We start from the raw sequence: 23,359 nt of genomic DNA, 5'->3' as shown, positions 1-23,359 counted from the left end.
GCAGTCCTAAGTCCTCAATTAGAATACGAATGTGAAGAGATGGGTCAAGATCAACATTAGAAAACTTAGAAGGCTGGGTGGCTCACGCTTGTAATCTTTGCTACACAGGAGGCTGAGATCTGAGGATTGCAGTTTGAAGCCAGCCAGGGCAGGAAAGTCTCTGAGATTCTTATTTCTGACTAACTACTAGAAGTGGTGCCGTAATTCAAAGTGGTAGAGTACTAGCCTTGAGCACAAAAGCTCAGGGACAGCACTCAGGCCATGAGTTCAAGCCCCACAACCAACAAAAAAGAAAGAAAAAGAAAAAAAAAACCTGGCCAATGATCTTGTGAGTTGAGTTTCCTCTGAGATGGCTACTTAGCTGGATACTCATGGCTCACACCTGTAATCCTAGCTACTCAGGAGGCTGAGAGCTGAGTTTCATGTTTGAATCTAGCTTGAACAGAAAGTCTGTGAGACACTTACCTCCAATTAAATACCAAAAAGCCAGAAGTGTTGTGGTGCAAGTGGTAGAATACCAGCCTTGTGTAAAAAAGCTAAAGGACAATGCTCAGGCTCTGAGTTTAAGCCCTAGTACTCTCTCTCTCTCTCTCTCTCTCTCTCTCTCTCTCTCTCTCTCTCTCTCTCTCTCTCTCTCTCTCTGTCTCACACACACACACACACACACACACACACACACACACACACACAGATGGCCAATTGAAATTCTGAATCCAGTTCTACAAAGAAGGTTCAAAGGGGCCATATAGAAAAGCCAGGTGCACCTTGTCTGGCAGAGGGCAGGAGGAGTGAGCATGGAGACTGCTGAGTGACAGATGAAGAGAAGGCCCAGAGAAGCCAGGCCACAGAGGTTCTGCCGGTGTCAGGACATAGGTTCCTGTAGCCTTAGGCTAGTTGTCATAAGGAGCGTCGAAGTGAGTTGCCTCTTTCCCATCTCTCTCTTCCTTGAATTTCCCTCCTTTCTTAGTTCTTTCCCTCCCGTGGATGCTCATCGGGTGTGGCAGAGCTTTAAATGAGTCCTGTCAGGGCTCGCACTTGAACCATCCCAGATGCAGCTTGTCCCAAGGGTGTCTGGGATGCCAGCACTCAGAACCCAGGTGGTCCAGTCAGAGGAAGGCTACCTGAGCAGGGCCCACAGATGATCAGGGATGTGATTTTTCTGATGGCCGTGAGTGTAATCAAGTTGACAGTCCGGTCCCTCCATAAAATTGAATTAGAGAGCTGAGTGAATTAACTGTTTGCTCCTTTTCCTGTGCAATGCATCTTTAATTACATTTCATAAAAACGTCTGCATGGATTGATGGAACTTTATTTAAACTTCAGGTAGGCACAGGGAGTAAACGATAGTGCAGTATAACATGTTCTAATACAGGCTCAGAACACATTTATTTTATGACAGTTCAACAGCACCTTTGATGTGAGGCTATTTAAAAATATATTACCTTTGCAAAAATTTCCTTTGAAAGATAGATACTTGGCAGCTTGTAAACAGATGGCCAGATGATCAATTGACAAACAAGTCAACACATATAATTTACCGGACCCACTCCCTTGACACATGCAAAACATTGGTTTATTTTAGCAATAGAATACCGTTCTCGAAATCCCTTCCATTCACACCGTAGGATTTATGAAGTAAGCCTTGCCAAACATAAGCTCTTCACAATGAAAGGAAAGTCTCCATGGTCTGTCTGCCCTTCGTTTTCTATCAACATGGATTATTTGAGGTTCAGGTCTTGTGCGGTGAGGAAAACACATGCTGCTTATAGTAAACATGGTGCAGACCCAAGCAGAGAGATGTTGTATTTCATCACGAGGATTGTATTTATACTTGCAAAAAGCTATAACTCTTCTGCCAGAATTCTATATTTGCTTTTCTTTTTGTTCCTCCATGAATCCTTTTGTGGGAATCAGAAAATTGCATTTTTCCCCTGGGGCAGATTTGTGTGGTGTGTTGCTGATGCGTTGGGTAAAGGCTGGGCTAGCTACTCCCTCCCCATAGCTCTGCCATCCCCTCAGAATGGAGGATGATGGCTGTACACCCCCAGAGAGGAGCTGGCTCAATAAGAATATGAGTAGTATGCTATACATGCCCCCCCAATTGATTTGTGGGGAGACCTTCCTTATCTTTATACCCAGTTTTCCTTTTCTGCCTGCTACTTCTATGAAGAAAAAGCATGCTCATGAATCTTAATAGTCCATTGGCTTCACACACACACACACACACACACACACACACACACACACACACATTTTTCTTTTGTTCAAAGAAAGTGGATTTGACTCAACAAGGATAAGTTTCTTTGGTGGAGGAAGAGAGGGAGAGCAAGAAAGATCCTGGTTGGACCTCATGGCTCATACTTATAATCCTAGCTACTTAGAAGGTAGAGGTTGGTAGGATCAATGGTTAAGGCCAGGTTGGGAAACAAGTTAGTGAGACCCTCATCTCAATTTATAAGCTGGCACGAGCCTGTAATCGCAGCTACAACAGAGGCTGCAGGTAGAAGAATCTTGGTCTCAGGCCAGCTCTAGGCAAAAACTCAAGATTCTATTTGAAAAATAACTAAAGCGAAACAGGGCTGGTGGTGTGCCTCAATGGGGTAGAGTTCCTGCTTTGAACTCAAGGCCCTGAGTTCCAACTCCAGTTACTCCCCTCCCCTTCAAAATAGAGTGGCCTGTTTGAGAAGCTGTGGAATTGAACTTGCCCCCTGTGGTCATCATTTCTGCCCTCTGAGGGAGAACCAGAGACTTGGTCCCCAGGAGAGACGCAGTTGGGTTGACACCACAACACTCCATGTAACTTAAGCTAGGTGAAGTTCAGTGGCCAACAAAGCTACATCATGGACTCATTTGCTCCTGTGTCACCTCAACCTCAACACCTTTTTTGTTGTTTTAGCCAGTCCTGGGGCTTGAACTCAGGGCCTGAGCACTGTCGCTGGCTTCTTTTTGCTCAAGGTTAATACTCTACCACTTGAACCACAGTGGCACTTCCAGCTTTTTCCGTTTATGTGGTGCTGAGGAATCAAACCCAGGGCTTCATGCGTGCTAGACAAGCACTCTACCACTAAGCCACATTCCCAGCCCTGCTACACCTTTTGACTCTTATCATCCCCCAGCTCTTTGGGCTTGGCAACCCTTCTTTATCTGTCCCAGGAAAAGCTGACTTGGAATTCCCACAGCCTTTGGGCCACTAGGCAGCTCGTTGTCTCCCTGGGCCTGCTAGCAGCTGGGGCCTGTCAGGACATCATAAGGAGGGATGTACGGCAGGAACTCAGAACTCTCTTGGCACGGGCAGGTGTTTGGTACGCGGAAACGTCCTCCAGAAGGAGTAGGAGGAGCCCCAGATGCTCACTGGCTGATGGCAGGAACTGGAAGCGCTCTCCGCCTTCTCTGCGCCCACAGCCTGGCAGGTTGAGCATTTGCTGCTGCTTACCAGCCTGGCTGGGGGGAGGGGCAGCTCCTCATTACAAGGAGCTTCTTGCCAGGCATATTCAGGAAGAGTGATAGAAGGAATTCATTCTAGACTCTTCTGAGGGAGTTCTTCATGATGCTGACACTCCCCCCACCCCCCGCCGCATAATATAGCAGGATGCCTGGTTACCAGTTGCTCACTTTTAGCTCTCACCACCAGAAGTGGGGCTGGAGGCTCACCTCATTTTCCTTCAGGCTGAACTGGCTCACCTCCATGAAACCAAACTTTTTATTTTTTCAGTTCTGGGGCTTGGACTCAGGGCCTGAGCACTGTCCCTGGCTTCTTTTTGCTCAAGGCTAGCACTCTACCACTTGGGCCACAGTGCCACTTCTGGCCTTTTCAGTATAAGTGGTGCTGAGGAATCGAACTCAGGGCTTCATGTATACCAGGCAAGTACTCTACCACTAGGTCATATTCCCAGCCCAAGAAACCAACCTTTGTATACTCCCTGTTGTTCCTACCTGCACTCCAGTCTCACATTCATTGTGCAATGAAGTGTGCAGTCCTTGCAGCAGGGAGAGAAGAGGGGGGCTCCTGCCTGGCTTCTACAGACTTCCACGAATCTCAACCTTAAGGGGCAAGGGTCATGTTCTGACCAGTGCTCACTGAAGCTGGTTCTCACAAACCACTCACGTTTGCCTGCATGAGCTCAGGTGGGCCCGGCTCCCCCAGGCCTGCTGGCTTGCTTTCATACTGCCCCCCCCCCCACCCCGCCAACCATGTAGGGACAGTGCCCAGTTCTACAGCAGCTAGTTTGGGGCATCACATCACTTGCCTCAGCCCTGATAATTCTCAGTCTCCTGAGCACCACTCTGAGATTAATGTAGTGACATTCACAAACAGGAGCCAATGGCTGAGGGTGTAGACATTTCCCAATGGTAGGGTCATTGTGTTCTTTCTGGGTCATTTAATCATCGGTTCTTCGGTGTCCTATCCCCCTCATTTTAACAAGTAGATAAGTCAGATGGGATTCATTTACTTATTTGCAACAGCTGTCCCCGGGCGGGGGCTGCTGGAGGCCCTAGGACCCAGTGTGATCTGTTCTTGAGCACACGATCTCTTTCACTAAGAAAGGATTAGAAGTCTATAATCTTCTCAGACTAAAAAACATAAAAAAATCAGCCTTGCCGCCGATCTGGAGGATTGCCCCCCAGCTGTACCCGTGGGTGAGGAGGATTCTTTCTTCTGACAACTCACTGAGCTGCCATCGAATCACCCAATTGCTGTGAATTCTTTTCCAACTGGAAAGTACTGCATAGCCTTGGATGGAACAATCCCAAGATCCTTAGCAAATGCCTCGCTCCTTGGCAGAAGCAGCTTTTTGGGCATGAATGACCATTCTTTGCTTTCATTTCAGTAGAAAGGCAAGTAGCTCCAGCTAGAAATAACACAGACAATCTGAGAAGAGACTGGGCCAACAGCTCTGGAGCTGGGGGCAGGGTGAAGACAGGCATGCCAGCCTGCCAGTCCTACCCACCCTGTCTTGTAGGCTCCAGTGCTCACTGGGTGCAGAGAACAGGCTACTTTGTTTGGGAGGTTTTAGCCTGGTTATATCCACTCAGCCCAAGACAGAAGCCTGGGGGTGTGGAGGGGGCTGTAGCCGAGGTGGTAGCTGGGAGCTGCAGGCTTTGCATTTGTAGCATTTGGTCTTGAGTTGAGGTAGTGGGAGGGGGTGGGTGGGGCTGTATTTTCTAATCCACCTCAGTCTTCTGAGTGTCAGGAGCAATTAGCCTCTAAACAAAGCTCCAGTAAGTAAGAGGGGTTCAATGCTGTGTCACCTCCTAGCCTGAGAAAGCAAAGCCTTCCCACGCTGTATATGCCTACCTTAGCTGTAAGGGATGCATGATCAAGGACAATGACCTCAAATGAAAAGATCTAGTCTAGGGCCATCTATATCTGTACCAGTTTTCTTGCCGTGTTCTCTTATCTGTATGAACTCCAGCAGGTCACCTGGGGGGAGGGTTCTCTGCCCTCCCTCCTTTGTTTTTCTCGTCTGTGAACACTCCAGGCTTCATTTCTTGGTGTGCTGATTAAATGATGTCATTGTTACCATGTAACACACAAGGCCCTTTAAGCAAGTAATTGTTGTAAGGTGATAAATCGAAGCCACATTTTGAGAGATTGAATCTTGGAGTCTTTATTAGAGCTGTAGCAGTCTGTAGGCAGCCAATTGTTACAAAGGTCTGCAGCCGGCAAATACACTTAACATAGTTAGGAAACAGGCCAGAGAGGAAAAAAAGAACAAAAACAATACCCACAAACCAATTCAGCTCCAGTGGGGGAGCTCAACTGGGAAGCCAGGATGACTGGAGAACAGCCAGGAGATAGGACAGGAACACGGAGAGACACATGGCACGGAGTAATAGAGCCTATGCTTGTCTGAGCCTAAATAGGGTTAGGTCCGGGAAACTCCCAGTCTCAGGCACCTCTGTCTCCAGGGATTCAGGCATGCCCACCCCTTGTGGGGGGGGGGCTTCACCTTCCCCCAGCAAGAAGACAAGATGCCAAGCCCTACCATTCACCCTGTGGCCAACATGGCGCCGGCCAGACCTGACTTCCCTACTTCATAATAAATATATTTCCCCCCTAAATTAAGGCCAGTATAGCTGGGTGCCAGTGGCTCACACCTGTAATCCCAGCTACTCAGGAGGCTGAGATCTGAGGATCACAGTTTGAAGCCAGCTTGGGCAGGAAAAGTCCATGAGACTTTTTGTCTCCAATGACACCCCCACCCCCTCGAACTGCAGGTGTAAAAAAAAAAAACTTAGAGGGGCTGGGGATATGGCCTAGTGGCAAGAGTGCCTGCCTCATATACATGAGGCCCTGGGTTCGCTTCCCCAGCACCACATATACAGAAAATGGCCAGAAGTGGTGCTGTGGCTCAAGTGGCAGAGTGCTAGCCTTGAGCAAAAATAAGCCAGGGACAGTGCTCAGGCCATGAGTCCAAGCCCCAGGACTGGACAAAAAAAAAAAACCAAAAAAAAAAAAAAACCTTAGAGGCAGATCCTAGGCCCCGAGTTCAAGCCCCCATACCAGCAATAACAACAACAAAAGGCCAGCACTTGGAGGAAGGGTTATAGAGTGTCATTGTGAGGTCTAAGGTTCTGATGGACCTTTGAACCTCAAGGCAAGTAGGATCTGGGACTGAAAAGAGGGATTGCTTAAAATTTAGCAGCCCCTCCCTCCAGCAGTGCATCTTCCAGACTTTTCTAGGATTGAGGTTGGTTTGGCCACCATCTTTAGGTCAAAGACTTAACTTGTGCCTCCTGGGGTGAGTGACGTCAGCGTGACCCCGTTGGTCAGTATGTCACAGCTCCTGATGCTTGCGCCGCGCCTCCGGCTGGGATTTGTCCTGGCTGCGGCTGACTCGGGCCTCTGGCTGCAGTCCATGGCCCAGCACGTAGAGCTCTGGGGGAGAGGACCTCCTGGCACCCTCACCCTGCAGTTCTGGGGCACAGGGGCTCCAAGGGGTAGTGTCTTTTTGGAGCTCTCCACACAGCCACCACCACTGCCAAGAAAAAAGGACAAGGACAGGTCACGCAGCGGGCTTCTGCTCTTTCCTGTTCCCTCCCGGTTCGCTCCCCTCCTTTGCTTGCCGCACCCATCTGATGCAACCAAGCCCAGCCACTGACCCTTGGCACCAGGCCTCTGCCCTCCCTTATCAGACTGGCCAGGCTGGGCTGTCCTGGCTCCGCCCCTGCCTGCCTGCTGAGGCGGGCCGGGAAGCAGTTCCCAGGCCTGCTGGTGGCGGGTTGAGTCCTGTCCAGTTCCCTGTGCCCACGTTCCTGCTGCTCGGAACAAAGCAACTCCTCCTGAGCTCTGGGATCTGGGCCTTTATTGCGTTTTTGTTTTGGAAGTACTTCTTGTTTAGGAAAGGGTGAGGCTTGGCTAGTTGAATTAAAGGCAACAAGAACAGTAAAGCAGAGGGGGAGGGAAAGTGGGAGAAAATAAGGGAGGGGGGTAGCAATGTTCAACCAGAAATGTACTCATTACCTTACTTACGTAGCTGTAACCTCTTTGTATACCACCTTTACAATTAAAAAAAAAAACAGTAAAGGAAGAACAACAAACCAAAGCAACAAAACAAAACAAAACAAAAAAACCCCAACAAACCAGAACCCAAATCTCCAAACCAAACCAAATGGAACAAACAAAAAACCTGTTTTGCACAGCTGCCACCCTTTTCCTGAATGGAATAAAACAGGGCCTGTTTGGCTCAGCCTTGCCCAGTAGTTGGCTAGAACAGAACTTCCCAGCGAATGATACAGCGAAGGGGGGCTGTGCACACAGAGGGGGCCCCCTCCAGGTAACCCCCTCTGACTGGACATACTTCAGAAAAGCAGAATAGAGAGTATCCTGGAGCACGGAGCAAATCTGCATGGAAGGCACCAGCTCCAAAAACCACACTGGCTCCCAGTTAGGCAGCTGGCCTTGGGAGCCCTGGTAGAGCTTGGAGTCTGGCTGTCTGAGTTCAAGTCCTGGCTCTTCATTTATCAGCTATAAGCCTGGGCAACATGTTAATTAATCTCTCCAGGCCTTTGGTTTACTTCTTGCTAAAATGAAAGCCATAATAACACCCATCTCATCAGGCATCAAAGATGTCAGTACTGTGGTTCAGTCCTGAGGCTTGAACTCAGGGCCTGGACACTGTCCCTTAGCTTTTTTTGCTCAAGGCTGTTGTGCTCTGCCACTTAAGCCCCAGCTCCACTTACAGTTTTTTTTTTAAATTGTTATTATAAAGGTGATTTACAGAGGGATTACAGTTATATAAGTCAGAAAATCAGTATATTTCTTTTTGGACAGTGTCAGCCCTTCCCTCCCTCTCTCCCGATTTTTCCCCTCCTGTTGTTTATTGTTGTATAGTTTATTTTCAACATTGTGTCCAGTAAGTACCTTGACCTTCTGAGCCTAGAATCTGCCACCCCATCAGGGTTCTCAGCACATTTCTAACAGTCAAAGCCCAGTAATTATGCTTCCTGATGAAGCTTCCAGGGACTGTCCCTGATCCCCAGATCCCAAGATGATATAAACATCATCCAAGTTTTGATTTTAAAGGGGCTCCTGCCTGGCATGGGATGGTAGGAAGGGAGTCAAAGCTAAGTTCAGGGCAATAGTCTCAGTAAGCCTGCTTTGCTGTAAGACAGCAAATATGGCCGTGTCCTAGCAGGACACGGGGTCCGCTGGTACGGAGCAGCCTTGGAGTCTCTGCTCTAGCTTGTTGTATGATCTCGTGTAAACTATTCCCAGGTCCCTGTTACTGCTTCTCCATAGGCAGTACAGCAGAAAATGATGCTTACCTTCCAGAGAGACCAAAGCTCAGAGCTATTACAACTGGTATGCTTCTTTTTCCAGACATGAAATCCCTATCTTGGGGTGGTGGTGGGGAGGGATGGGCATTTTCCCATCAGGCACTTGTAGTTTGAAATGGCTTAGAGATGTGGTCATACAGAGAGGCAGGAAAATGTGTACAAGTCATGAAGTGACCTTCCACCTGACCTTGACCAGACTCTTCTCTCAAGCTACAAGTACCTCCCTACCACGTATTGAGATTCAGGACATAAAACCACCTTTTAGGCTGCCCAGTTCCAAGGAGAAGCTTGAGAACGGGACTTTATTTTCTTCTTGAACAATTTTTATGTTCTTGAGCAATTTTATAGCTCCTGCTGTTTTAAAATGTTAGCGTTTTTAATTAATGCCATTTTATTGTCCCTGTTCTCTCAAGCTCTTCTCCTGAAGGGCACAGTTTTAGAAATCTAATAACGGAATAAGTAGCTAGTGTGAAGAATAATGCATTAACATTTATAGAGGTTCTTAGACGAAAGCCACTGTGCTGTATGAAGCTCATTTTAGATGTAAAAAAAAAGAGCAACATTACATTAAGATTCTTGCAGAAAATAATCAATATTTCATTTCTTTCAAGTGGCTGGGGAAGTTTATATAACTATTATAATGCATAACTTTCCTGAGATAATATCTTTATTTAAAATTGACTGCTGGGTACTTTGTAAAAAAATTACCATTTATGTCTGGACAGATTGTGAAATCTGTGATGCATATCACTTTGGTAGAAATTAACTGCTGGTTTACACGACTGGGCAAGGCTGATGCCAGTCCAGCTTTGTCTCACCTGGTGTCAGGATGCATTGCATTAATAAGAGTTTTCTCTTGGACATGTTCCCCTATGGATTCTGCAAAATTACCACCCAAGCATATGAGTCCTTTCAACACTCATGCAATGGCTGTAGAGATTTTTATTTCTTTACAGATGTGCCTAGCTCTGTCTGTAGGCTGTGTCAGTGACATGCAAGCCACTTGTCCCTCCTGAGAAAAGTGTACCAGAAATTCAGTCTGCCTGGGCCAGATTCTGGATTCTGGTGCTCAGTGTTCATGAATGTTCTTTATCTAAAGGCCTCCCAAGGTGATGGAGTGGAGCTGGGGTCTCTTGTGCTAGGGGAGGTCTGACATTTTGTTTATTTGTTTTGTTTTTGTTTTTTTCCAGTCCTGGGGCTTGGACTCAGGGCCCTGAGCACTGTCCCTGGCTTCTTTTGGCTCAAGGCTAGCACTCTACCTCTTGAGCCACAGCGCCACTTCCGGCTTTTTTTCTATATATGTGGTGCTGAGGAATTGAACCCCGGGCTTCATGTATACGAGGCAAGCACTTTACCACTAGGCTATATTCCCAGCTCCACATTTGACATTTTGGTTGTATATGTCCAGGATGAGCCAATCACAAAGTGAGGTCTGCAGTCCCCTGTGTATACCAGAGGTTCTTCCAGGAGGCTCATCAGGTTCAAACTATTTCCTAATCTTCTCTCTCATTCTCTTGGGAATGTGGGATGGGGATGTTTCTGGCATCTACCAGACTGAAGAAGCAGATCTGAAAACTCAGCTATCTTCCTACTAAGCCACACATTAGTGAGATTTGCAAAAATGTAAGACAGCGTTATTCCTTTCACTAATTAGTTTTAAAAGGAAATATACTTTATTATTATTGTTGTTGTTGTTATTATTATTTGCCAGGCATGGGTGGCTCCCATCTGTATTCCTAACTACTCAGGAGGCTGAGATCTGAGGATTGCCATTCAAACCCAGTGTGGGCAGACAGTCTTATCTCCAACTAACCAGTAAGAAGCCAGAAGTGGAGTTGAATGTGGCACAAGTGGCAGAGTGCTAAGCCTTGAACACAAAAGCTCAGGGACAGTGCCCAGGTCCTGAATTCACGCGCCAGGGAATGCGTGCGTGCGTGCACACACACACACACACACACACACACACACTTTTTGGCCAGGCACAGTGGTACACACCTATGTTCTTATCACTCAGAAGGTTGAGGCAGGATGATTATGAGTATGAAGCTTGCCTGGGCTACATAGTAAGATTTTGTCTCAGAACAACAGTAAAATAGGAATATATTTATAGGAATATATTATTTGTGTTAATATAGAATGGGTCTATTCTGTTTTTTTCTTTTTGCCAGTCCTGGGGCTTGAACTCAGGGCTGGAGCACTGTCGCTGGCTTCTTTTTGCTCAAGGTTAGTACTCTGACACTTGAGCCACAGCACCACTTTGGGCTTTTCCTGTGTATGTGGTACTGAGGAATTGAACCCAGGGCTTCCTGCATGCTAGGCAAGCACTCTACTGCAAAGCCACATTCCCAGGCAGAATGGGTCTATTCTTTAAAAGATACCATTTGAATGTGTTAGTTCCCAGTTTTAATTTCTAACACAGTAAAAGTGAGTAGATATAACAGATACAAAAAGGCTCTTTGGGGTCCTCAGTGACAATGAGGAGTTGGGAAGGATCCTGAGATCCCAGAGAGAACTCCTTGAATGAGAGACACCAGAGTCTGGCTTCTGGGTCTAGGCCTGGGCACAGTGAGAGCCCCCCCCCCCCCCCAGCAGGTTGATTCACTCCAATTTCCCCATCCATCAGAGATGTGGAAGTCAACTATATGTCAGATGAAACCATTCACTCATGGTTTAGGGAAGACCAGACCTCAATCCCCATACCTCTTAGATCATAGTTTGAACACTTCTTCCAAGTTAGGGAATGGTGGTAGCCGGGAATACTCCTTACCTGCTATGGCCAGGCTGAGATTCCCAAGAACCAGGCAATGGAAGAGGGGCCCCCGGCTGGCGGTGGGGAGCTGTCCTTCTGACAAAAGGCAGGGGGTTGAGGGCACTCAGAACCATCCTCTTCTGTAAATCTGGCCGTGGCCCTGAGCTACTCCTCCAGCATCCTGCAGGGGCTCCAGGAGGGCCCCCTGGCTCCGGGGATGGGGCCAGTGGGTGGGCCGCTGAGGTTGGTGGCTTAGCTTCAAAGAGAGAGGAAGCGGCTGGGCAGAATATGGAGCCTGTGTTCTCAGAAGCTTTGGGAGTGGTAGCTTCACTCTCTTCAGAGTCCCTTGTGTCCTTGTGCCCTTGGGAGGGGGGGCACTGGTGGGGAGGGGGAGGTGTTGGAGAAGGGGGAAAGATGGACAGGAGGGTGGGAGACCTTGTGCTGAGCAGGTGGGCTCCCCGGGGGCGGGCTGGGCAGCTTGTGCTGGGGTGGTGAGGAAGTTTGTTTCTTTGTGGTTGGTGGGCTTAGTGTCCTGGGGCTCATGGGTGGGCTGGGGGCTCCGGGGCTGAGTGGTGGGCTGGGAGAGCTGAGGACAGAGGGGCGGCTGGGCTGGGCATGTCTTTGTGCTGCAGGCATGCTTCGCTGCTTCTTGTCTGCCTGGGGTAGCGCATGGGTCCTTGTGGGAGAGGCCTTTCTGACTACGGGGGTGCTTTTCTCGGGGCTGCTCCTCTCGGGGCTGCTCCTGGAGGCCTCAGGAGAATGTGGTCTTTGTAGGGGCCGGGCCAGGCTAGGCTCCATGGTCTTGCTTTGCCCAGACAGGGGGCTGGTGTGGTGCCAGCGTGGTGCCTTGCGGTGATGCTTGGAGACCCTTGCAGCCTCTGCGGGTGCCTGACTCTGAGCCCCGGCGTCCACATGTGGGTTTGGGCTGGCTGCTGGTGGGTGACTCAGATCCAAGGTGAGTTTTCTAGGATTGCAACTGCTTCTGCTGCTTCCTGGCCCTATGCCACGCATCTTCGGGGAGCTGGCAGTGCCCTTACTAGGCAGCAAGTCAATGGGGCTCATGGAGGCCCTCAGCTTTGTGGAAGGCCACGTTCTGGGAGGGCCTGCCTCTCCTTGCCCTGGGGCTGGGGTCTCTTCAGGAGAGTACCCTGCCAGCTTGTCGCCATCTGGGGGCTCCAAAGAAGCAAATGAGTTGTCCATGAGGACTTCCAGAGGTGGTGGAGGGAGACCCGTGGGGTCCCCTCCATTTTCACAGTCAACCTCCTCACCCTTGTTTGCTTCTGTTGGAGGTAGAGGGGGGAAGATGGGTGCTAAGGGCCGCCAGCCCGTACCCACCTTGAAACAGTCTCTTCGTGCTGTGGGGGAAATCTGGGGCTTAGGATACAAAGGAGCAAGCCCTCTGTATATAGGAAATCTGGGGGGCATGGTGGGAATCCCCCATTTCTTCAGGCAGGGGCTTGGCCCTGTGCTCCTGGGGTCCCCCAGCAGCCTCAGATTCTCAGAAGGACTAAAAGTTTCAATGAGTTTCTTCACCGATGCTCTGCTAGGACAGTCCCCGTGGCTGCCCCTGTCCGTGGTCCTGGCGGGGGCTCTGTCCTCCCCGGAAGGGGTGGCATTTGGCAGCTTCTCAGCTTTGCTCTGCCAGGGCTGTTCCCTCTCAGAGTGGGGGCTGCATTTCTGTGGGAGACTCCTGTCCTGACTGGGCAGGATGCTGAAGTTTCTGGTGAGGGAAGCCTTGAGCTTGCTGACGGTGCTGCTGGGGTTCACTCTGTAGCTGTGCTGGGTCCCCAGCATCAGGGCCCTGGGCTGTGGAAGCTGCTTCTGGCTCTGCCCCTCTCGGGTAGCACCTAGGGCATAAAACATCTCCAGCCGCCGGCTCAGGTCTCTTTGGACCCTCTGTAGCTCCTGAAGTGTGGGGTCCTCCACAGGGCTCTTTAGACAACCCTCTGACTGGGACCTCCTCTGCCTCTCAGGGGTCTTCCTGCTGCCGCTGACAGTGCTAGGCCTTGGTGGGACCAGGGTCCTTCCCTCTTCCTCCTCCTCAGCCCAGTCTTGGTGCCCAGAAGATAGAGGAACGAACTTGATCTTTTCACTGATGGCTTCTTTCATCTTCAGAATCATTTCCTGCGCCTGGGGGCTTTTAAGTTTCTGGGAATGTGGCTGAAATAGGCTCTCCCGGCCAGGTGGTGAAGACCGGGGTCTGGAGGAGGCTGCCATGTGTTCCTGCTCTGCACATGGACTTGCGCAGCTCTCATCATCTCCCTCCTCTGAGCTGCTGTCTTGGCCTTCACTGAGGGATGGCGCGCCGACCAACCTGGAGCCTGTAGGCAGATGTGCCTCCATGGGGACTCCAATCTGCAGGGAGCCCCACGCCATGCTCTTACCTGCCTTCAAAGGCCTGAGGGTAGCACTTCCTGAACCTGTGCTGGAAGGGCCCGAGGTGCTTGCTTCACTCTGAGCAGCAGGATGCACCTTAGCCACGGATGGTCTGGACAGTGGGCAGTCCTGGGGTCTGTCTGATCCTGTCCAGAACGGACTTTGCTGCCAGCCATGTCCTGACAGTCTGGCCTCCACTGGTGGGGACGTCCCCGGCTTCCATTCTACAGGATCGGATGCCAAGTCCCAGCTGCCTTGCTTGCCCAGCTTGTCTGCAGACTGCACGGATTCATTGTCAGCCCCGATGCCACTGTCCTCAGAGCACAGGGGTGGACCCTGCAGCCCAGGGTCCCCATGGCCGCTCGCCAGGCTCTCTAGTTGCCCCAGGGCCCTCAGGAGGTGTTCCTCCACACCCCTTTTTGTGCTCAGCTTATTTTCCAGGTGGCTGGCTGTGGCATGGAGGTAGTTGCTGGAACTTTCCAGGAAGCTGCCCGTGAGAGAGGCCACTGTGCCATGGAGCACCTGGAGCTTGCTGACTGTGTACTGTAACAGTTGTTGCAAGAGGTCTGGCTTCCCTGTGATCTCTCCTTTTTTTGATGGCCAAGCCAGATCCTCCCTAACATCCTGGAGTAGCACCTCCCCATCCTTGGAGATCTCCCCCAACAGCTGGCTGACCTCCTCGAAGCACAGCAGCAGGAAGCCCAGCATGGGCTGTAGCAGCTCCCGGGTCTGGCTGGCCTGCTGCAGGAGGCGCAGTATTGCTTCGTACCTGGAGAGGCTGGAGTGCAGGTAGGCGTAGACATGCTGGTGGGCCTTTACCAGGGGCTCAGGGAAGTCCACTTTGTGCTCTGACTCTGGGATAGCCTGGCAACCCGGCTGGTATGACAGCTTTGAGGTATCTTGAGTAGTACTTTCTTCATCCCTTTCCCCAAGAAAGGCAGTTCCTTGTGTCCCGTGGGAGCCCCCCATCTTGCCTAGAATGTCCTTAGTCATGTGGCTTTGTGATTTGTTCAGCCTGGCTGGGGAGGTTTGGCTTTCGGGGATCAGCCCCTCCCTTTCTCCCACATGCTGACAAAGACCATCAGTCACTGTTTGAGACCTCTTGGCCCTCAGTGGCTCCTCGGTCCACCTCCGTCCCTGGGGCAGGCTCCCTCCAGGGTCATAGCAGGTGGAACTTTTAACTAACAGAGGGATGGACCCACTTCCACAGTTCCCCTGACATCCGGGCAAAATTGCTTTGGGCCTTTTCAGAAACTGAATGCCACTCTTTGCGACACTGTTTACAATGTCACTGTGGGAAGGTGTGCACCCCATGGTTTTAGCTGGCAATCACCTCCTACCAACAACTTTCATGATTGACAGAATCATCTTGGAAATGGAAGCAAAAGGCAGTCTTACTAGTCTATCCTGACAGGTGCAGATCGGAATCCTTTGAAGTCCAGGATGCAAGGTGGGAAACTTGGAGTCAGGTTTCTTTACTTCCTTGGCCCACAGTGAAGAGGGAGGTTGAATCAGCCATCCAGTTGTCCTAAGTTTTGAACCCTCTGCTGGTTGTGAGCCGCGGGATGATTGGAAAGGGGCTGTGTTGAGGATTATGGGCCAGTGTTTTGCTCCTGTCCTGACAGATGTGGATGGCAAGTGGAGCTTTAAGCCTATTAGGTTAATCACGCTCTAGCCAGTCAGCACTCACTGTGTTCCAATATAGAACTCCTCAGCATTTACTATCTTGGGAAGCGGATTATTTTTGCACGTGCTTCTGCTTTTAATTCTGTTCAGACGCCTTGCCATATGAAACCTAGAGAAATGAGCTGTAATTGCGGGGAAAAAAAAGCTCTGGAAGAGATGATGCATTTGTGGCAGTTTCAGGCTTGCAAGATTACAGAACCTGGGAAAGAAGTGAACTTCACTGTTTGTGAAGGGCAAATCAACCAATGGTGTTCCAACTTACAGTTATCATGAGGACCCCTAAACACACAACAGATCCTGTTGTCTCTGCAGCTTGTTCAATTAAATCGCCCAGCCTGAGTGATGGACAACCTCTCGAGATAATAAGACAATGAATGACAAAGACAGGATCGCTTTCTTCCATTTGAGAAAACTGAGTTAGATAGCAAGAAAGCCATCTTTCTTGGTATGGAGAATAGGAAAACTTACTGTCATAGAAAGCCTAAGCTCATCACCGTGGGCCACCGTAGCTGGGTGTGTGTGTGTGTGGGGGGGGGGGGTCATGCTGTTCTGGGAAGCAGCTTTTGATTAAATCTTTCTCCTAGGAAAGCCAGCTAAACCTGGGCAGTGGAGAGTTATTAGCCATTAGAAGTAGAACTCGAGGGAGAAAATGTACTTTTCTTTTCAAGCACATCTTTCACTCAAGCTGAGAATGCTACTCTTGCCCTTGGCTAAGGGTAGCAGCTGCCAGTTTTGAAATTCCTTTTAAATCTTTTTTTTTTTTCCTGTCAGGAAAGTCTAGAGCAAAATCCTGGAGAGAGGGATGTGGGTTTAGATCCCAGCTCTTGTTTCGTGTTGGAGAAGCTATTCAACTTTGTTGAGGTAGAGGCCATTTTTTTTCCTCTGCCTTTTTTTTTTTTTTTTTTGCTATCTCTGTCCGAGTCTTGCTATGTATCTCAGGCTAGCCTCAAACTCTCAAACTCATGAGTCTTTTGCTTTAGCTTTTAACCTCCCGAATGCTGGGATTACAGTCCTGTTCCACTATGCCTAACAGTTTTTTTTTTTAATTTCTTGTACTGGGGTTTGAACTTAGAGCCTTGTACTTATTAGGCAGGTGTTCTACTGTTGAGCTTTATACTGTCAGCCAAACAAAAGTAATCTTTTTAATTTGTCATTGTACCCTTTGTATTGTATAGAAATTTATTTGATTTGGGGGAGGAAATCACAGACATGGTGGGACCAAGGGTGAACTAATTCAGCAGTGATACTCACTAGACACTACGTTGGAAATGAACTTTACAACCTGGGAGGGAGGTTGGAGGAGAAAAACTGGGAGAAAATGAGGGTGGGTTCAAAAAGAAATGTACTCATTACTTGACTTACGTAACTGTAATCTCTCTGTATATCACTTTTACAATAAAGTTTTTAAAAATTGTAACAATAGTATCCGATTCACTAAAGTCTTGTGGAAATTAAGCCAAATCAATTTGCTAAATGCCTGGTGCATAATGCATATTCAAAAAGTAGTTTTTTTTACTCCTTCTCCCTGGAAGTTAGGTTATTTGTAAAAGTGAGAAGAAAAGTGATTAACGTGTCAAGAACTGAACTCTAGACATTTCTTGAATGCTCTCGAAATGTTACTCGATTCAGATCACCAGATTGGGCTCCAGAAAATGTTAATCACCTAGGAGACATAATTCAAGGATAGACACAGAAGAGACTTAAGCTGGGGCTGGATAATTATTATGAGGCAAAGCAAAAGAACCAAGTAAGCTCTTCACATGGGAGGGCGTGAGCAAGCTCCCCACGAAGCTGGAGTTCCCCAGGACCTTTTTTATTGGGATCTGTGGAAAAGGGAGGTGTCAGCCCTAAAAATCCCAGCCAATGTGCCATTCACTTCTGGAGAGTGTGGTAGGCATCCTTGGCTCCACATGTCCTATGAGGGACAGTGTTTGGCCTTGGATGGGACTATCACTTCCACAGCAGAACCCTGCGGTGTGTCACAGTCTTTCTGTTCATGTTAGTCCAGGAAGTGATTCCTTACCAATGTCCAAGCCCCTTCTCGGCCCTCAGGTCTCCCAACTCCTTGCCTAACTCCTGTATCAGAACTGACGGACAACCCCTGGGTTGGGAGACTTCCTAAGTCGGCCTTGTCCATTGGGCTTTCTGCCATTCCTGTGGGCACAGGCATGGTTCTGTGCTTCATTCACAGTGATCTCAGAGTTTTTCTTGGGCTTCTCTGTATTTCCTTGCTCTGAAACCTAATGTCTACAGGAGGCTTTTATTTAGCCATTTTTCATATTTGGACATTAAGGTTGCTGCCAGTTCTGAATTGTCATAGCAGGAAAAAAGGTTGCATGTTGCATCTCTGAAGTTGCTGTGACTTTTCACTTGATAGGCTCTGTACAACTAGTAATAATAGTGCTGGCAGGACGTCTCAGAACCAGAAAGGACTTAGAGCCACCTCCTATGCTTGGAGAAGCTACAGACTGGCTGCTGGGGCTCTGTGCAGAGCCTGTTGCCAATCACAGCCTGGTGCCCCAGAGTGCATCATTAATAAAGTTCTATGGTCTGTTTATTTGAAGCAGAACTCAGGGGAAACAGCAAAGCAGTGCCTGGGGGTGATCTGTGTTAGGCATTGAGATGTTGTTTCATTCGTCACCAGGCTAGGCGGTAAACAGGGACACTGTGAAGAATCATCTTTCCCCCCCAGGTCTTGCATGGAACAGAATGAAAGGCTCACCTGAAGAATGCTTTATGCAAATTACTGTCCTCTTGGGAACTGAACCCCTGCATGAATTTATCTTTGTGAAAACCTTTGCTCTGAGTAGCAAAAAAAAAAAAAAAAAAAAAATTTCTCAGCCAATGATCAAAATAAAAGATTTTGCTGGGAGGATCAGCTGTCAGATAGCTTTGTACCTCTTGAATTGCTTTTTTGATTCATATGAATAATTCAGGAAGCTGTTTATACATCGCTGTTCATTTTTTCATTAAGAACAGATTTTAGTTTTCTTTCTTAACCTCTGATTGTTTCAAATGAAAACCAGAAGACCTTTTTTTTTTTGGAGGGGTGGGTGGAAATGGAAAGTGATACTATTTTGGAAAATTGATTTTTAAACATATACCTTAGCCAGACACTGGTGGTTCACGCCTGTAATCCTAGCTATAGGAGGCTGAGATCTGAGGATAGAGGTTTGAAGCTAGCCTAGGCAGAAAAGTTTTGGAGACTTTCATCTCCAATTAATCAGCAAAAAGCTAGAAGTAGAAATGTGGCTCAAGTGATAGAGTTCTAGCCTTGAGCCAAAAAGCCAAGTGAGACATAAGACCCTAAGTTCAAGTGTGGGTGCTGGTACAAAAAATGAAAAGAAGGAACATACACCTTATGACCAATCAATTCTATTCCTAAGAATTTGAGTATTAAATGTATAGGTCTCTAAATTGTCTTGTGCAAGAATATTCAGAGTAGCTATAGTCAGAGTTTTCCTCTTTTTATTTTTTGCCAGTCCTGGGCCTTGAACTCAGGGCCTGAACACTGTTCCTGAGCCTTGTTTTTTTCCTCAAGGCTAGCACTCTACCACTTGAGCCACAGCTCCATTTCTAGCTTTTTTTGTTTATATGTACTAAGGAATTGAACCCAGGGCTTCATGCATGCTAGGCAAGCACTCTACCACTAAGCCACATTCCCAGTCATCATAGTATTTTTAAATTGGAAATAATCTGAATTTTTACCAATAAGAAAATAGACACATTTGATATTATTATACAATGGAATGCCACCCAGCAATAAAAATCCAAGAACTGTTTAAGAACATGGATACATTTAAAAATTGTTATGCTGATAAAGCAGTCATAGGGCACATGTCTGACTTATCATAATGGTAGTTCCAGCTACTTTGAAGGCGGAGATGGGAAGAATCTTGAGTTTGAAGGCAACTTAGGAATCTAGCCAACATAGCCAAACCCTTCGTCAAGAAAAAAGTTAGCATGACAAGTGAGAGCAGCCAGATACGAAACCATATATACGGCCAGAGTCCAGCTACATGAAGTTTAAAAACAGGCAAAAGAGTAGTTGTTACTAGGCTTGGTGACTCACACCTGTAATTCTAGCTGCTCACCAGGCTGACCTATGAGGATCACAGTTCTAAGCCAGCCTGGGCAAGAAAGCCTGTGAGACTCTTACCTTCAATTAACTACAAAAAGAAAAAAAGAAGAAGAAGCCAGAGGTAGAGCTGTGGCTCAAGTGGCACTATGTTATGCTTGAGTCAAAAAGGTTAAAGATAGCACCTAGGCCCCAAGTTCAAGCCTCAGGATTGGCATGCACATGCACGTGTGTGTGTGTATACACACAAGAGTAGTTATTTCTAGGAAGAGCTGCTGACTACTTATGAAGGAACTAATTAGGATCCTGGAAATGGTTTATATCACAATTTGGGTGGGTTGTTATCTAGAGGTAAAAATCCTTCAATGGAATAGTTAAGCTGGGTACCTGTATTTTACACACCCACCCCTAATCGGAATGCAGGATTGTAGATTTTGCCTTGTACTAGAGAGAGTCCTTGCTATGATACTGTTGGTATTGGATGAGGGTTCCTGAATTAGTTGTCTATTTTTTGCATATACAAATCACCCTAAAATATCATCTCAGTTTCTGCAGGGTGGGGATTTGGGAGAAACTTTGGTGGTTCTGGTGGGGACTGGTGAGGTTGTAGTCTGGATCCTTTTAGGCATGTGGACACCTGAAAGTTCGCACCAGTGGTTCGGAGAGCTCATTCACAAGGCTGTGGAAGCAGCTCCTCAGCTGGCTTGTTTGGTCGTCATTGTTCTCACCCGAGAAGCCTACTGCAGCGTGCCGGCAGCAGGGCTACAACCCACGCAGGCGTCTGCTGCAGAGCTGCCACACCAGCAAGTATTGCCCACTACAGGGCTGCGGCAGGGTGCTGGGAGCCAGACGGGTTGGGACACCAGAAGGACTATGGCACAAATGGGCACCAGGAACAGCAGAAAAAAATTCCTATCTCTTGGCTCCTAGATGTCTGTCCTTTCCCTGTGACATTCATTGGTCTTCATAAGATGGGAGATGGGGGAGGAATAACCTTATAGAACAAAGACGCCAGGCACATGAGACGCATCCTCATGACCTCAGGTGACTGTAATTACCCCTTAAGCACTCCCTCCACATAGTCATCTTCTGAGGCGCTTTTCTCTGTCCTTATACTTCTTAGCTGTCCTTCATGTACCTCAGGCCCCTTGCCACACGGGTCCAGGCTTCTGTAGGAAAGCAGCTCAGTGGGGCACCAGAACCAAAGTCCACAAGTCCTTGGCTTCCAAGGTGAAAGCATGCCCTTCACAGGCAAGTAGGTGCTGGTGGTAGAACAGCAGGGGTGTGGGGAAGAGTCTAGAGAGGACATGAGGGGCCATTCAGGAGTGTGTGGCTCTCTGCATCCCACCTCTGATCCTAAGGCCTCCTCTGAAGGTCCCTGATAGAACAAAGAGGTGCTGGTGTGTGTCTTCCTTCCTGGCCATAGCCTGAAGTTGGGGAGCAAGTAGGCTTAGCAAGTCTTGGGGAGACATGCGTGCTATCTCGATGTGAAGATTAGGAATGTTATCTAACAATAAAAGATGGAAAGCTGGCTCTCCTTGCCCCAAGGACACAGAGTGTGGGGCCACCCACCATGTCCCGAGGCTTCCACATAAAAACAGACTTTCACGGGAATGGGAGCAATACGAGTCATCCCAGGAAAAGGTGAGGAAGTCAGGTGCGGAGAGAGTAAAGGGGGGGCCCTTGTGTCCCTGGGGTCACCCAGGTCACCTTTCAATGGAGCACCTATCATCTGTGATCTCTACAGCCAGACAGGACAAAGCAAGATCAAGCAGGGAACCCCAGAACGAAGCCCTGAGAAACTTACATTTAATTCCAGGAAAGAAGGGGGAAAAAGACAGAGAAAGAGCGTTTTAAACTCAATTGTGTCTAAATTATAAAGTTGAATTGACTAAGGCATGACTGGATTTGAATACATTTATCTGAAAGTGGTTAGATAATTTCTCCGCTTTGAGGCAGAATGGAGACTCAAGGTAGAGAAATTACACTCAATTACAGGAAAATAGAGAAAACCACTTTTTTTTTTTTTGCATACACCAGTGACTGTGAAATGTGTCCTGGCTCCAATAATTACAGGCAGCCAGGTGTCAGTAAAATCTCAAGAACAGACCAAAGGATTGTATCCACTGTTCTTATAAGCTATTACCAGAGCAGAGGCTGTAACTCAAAAGAGCCACATGGTGTCTTACTGTCACAAATCATGGTGAAATCCATAGGGATTTCTGTTCAAAGTGTTCTCTCTCTCTCTCTTTTTTTTTTTGGCCAGTCCTGGGCCTTGGACTCAGGGCCTGAGCACTGTCCCTGGCTTCTTTTTGCTCAAGGCTAGCACTCTGCCACTTGAGCCACAGCGCCGCTTCTGGCCGTTTTCTGTATATGTGGTGCTGGGGAATCGAACCTAGGGCCTCGTGTATCCAAGGCAGGCACTCTTGCCACTAGGCTATATCCCCAGCCCCCAAAGTGTTCTCTTTGTATTGCAAAGCAGAGCCAAGTCTTGAGAGATGGGAAGAACATTTTATATATATATATCAATATACACACATACACACATATATATTTCAGAGTTCTAAGGAGGCTCAGTCTAGATTATAACTCTATGGCTAGAAGGGAGAGACTAAGATGTTTCCGCTGAGATAGAATCTCCTGTTTGTACCTGCTGGCCCACTTTCCCTCTCTGCTGAGCTCCGTTCCACTCCCAGGTCCTGCCTCATACTCCATGCCTGGTTCTCCCCTGGTTCTACTCTCACAGTCCAGGCAGGCAGAGCCCTGGGATGAGTCACTCTAGAGGCTTGGGTGGGAAGGAGCAGAGAAGAAGGGAGAAGAATGAGTCCAGACATTTGGATATTGATTCCTTTATTTGCTGGTCATGATCTCCATGGCTGCTTCTGGAAGATGGTTTCTTGCCAGAAACTCTCTCCAGACAGCTACATTCTCTGAAAATTGCATGCATGTGCTCTCTCCATCCCTCTGTTTCTTTCCATTTGCCTTTGTCTGTCTCTTCCTGCCCTTGCTTTCAGGATGTGCTGTTAATGTTTTATTACTCCTATCCAAGAACAAACATGGCCCTTTCCCAGTATTCCTAAAACTTTGCCCACACCCTTGAAAAGTATGCCTTTATTAAACTCCCCTTGAATCATCTATTGACTCTAATGTGTTTTTGGCTGATACTTTGGAGACAGTTATAAGAAGTCCCGTGCTACCTGCCTGCCTCTGGTGGTGCGCCATGTCCGGTCTATAGCAATGCTTACCTCCTCGCATGGGTCAGAGACCTGGGTGAGAGGGAGTGACAATTTCCTATGTGATATGCTGGCTCTTACACAACTTCTGGAGTTGTGTTCAGGATCCTGGATGTTCTTTAAGATTCCTCAACTCAGGGTTGTGATTATAAATGGTAATTACAGTTTTGATGTAAACAAAAGAGACACCAGAAAATTTATACTAAGGGATCAATTTTCTGGATACTAAAGAGTTAGCTGTCTGCCAACCTCTATCTCTCCCTGTGGGAATCGAACCCAGGACCTTGTATGTGCTAGGCAAGTAGTAGAGTGCTACTACTTGAACATATCTCCAACCCTTTGGATTTTGAGACAGTCTCCAAACTCCCCTGAACAGACTGTCCTTGAACTTGTAATTTTCCTGTTTCTGCCTCCCAAGTATCCCGGCTTACTATCATTCCCCACCAGAACTCACTC

General features: G+C 48.0%; 2 protein-coding genes across 2 annotated transcripts in view; one reads left to right on the top strand and one right to left on the bottom strand.

Moving 5' to 3' along the window:
• Positions 1-23,359, top strand: part of Clip4 (CAP-Gly domain containing linker protein family member 4) — a 95,163-nt gene that overhangs the window by 2,081 nt on the left and 69,723 nt on the right. The gene's annotated exons all lie outside the window — the stretch shown is intronic.
• Positions 6,618-15,220, bottom strand: Pcare (photoreceptor cilium actin regulator). The gene is given in 4 exon segments (XM_048353196.1): positions 6,618-6,961; positions 8,975-8,991; positions 11,549-11,904; positions 11,906-15,220. Coding segments are annotated over 4 exon segments (3,870 nt in total). The 3' UTR covers positions 6,618-6,779.

This window comes from Perognathus longimembris, chromosome 8 (genome assembly GCF_023159225.1).
Source record: "Perognathus longimembris pacificus isolate PPM17 chromosome 8, ASM2315922v1, whole genome shotgun sequence".
Taxonomy (NCBI): domain Eukaryota; kingdom Metazoa; phylum Chordata; class Mammalia; order Rodentia; family Heteromyidae; genus Perognathus; species Perognathus longimembris.
The sequence above is the reverse complement of the archived record's forward strand: the minus strand, read 5'-3'. Positions and strand labels throughout refer to the sequence as shown.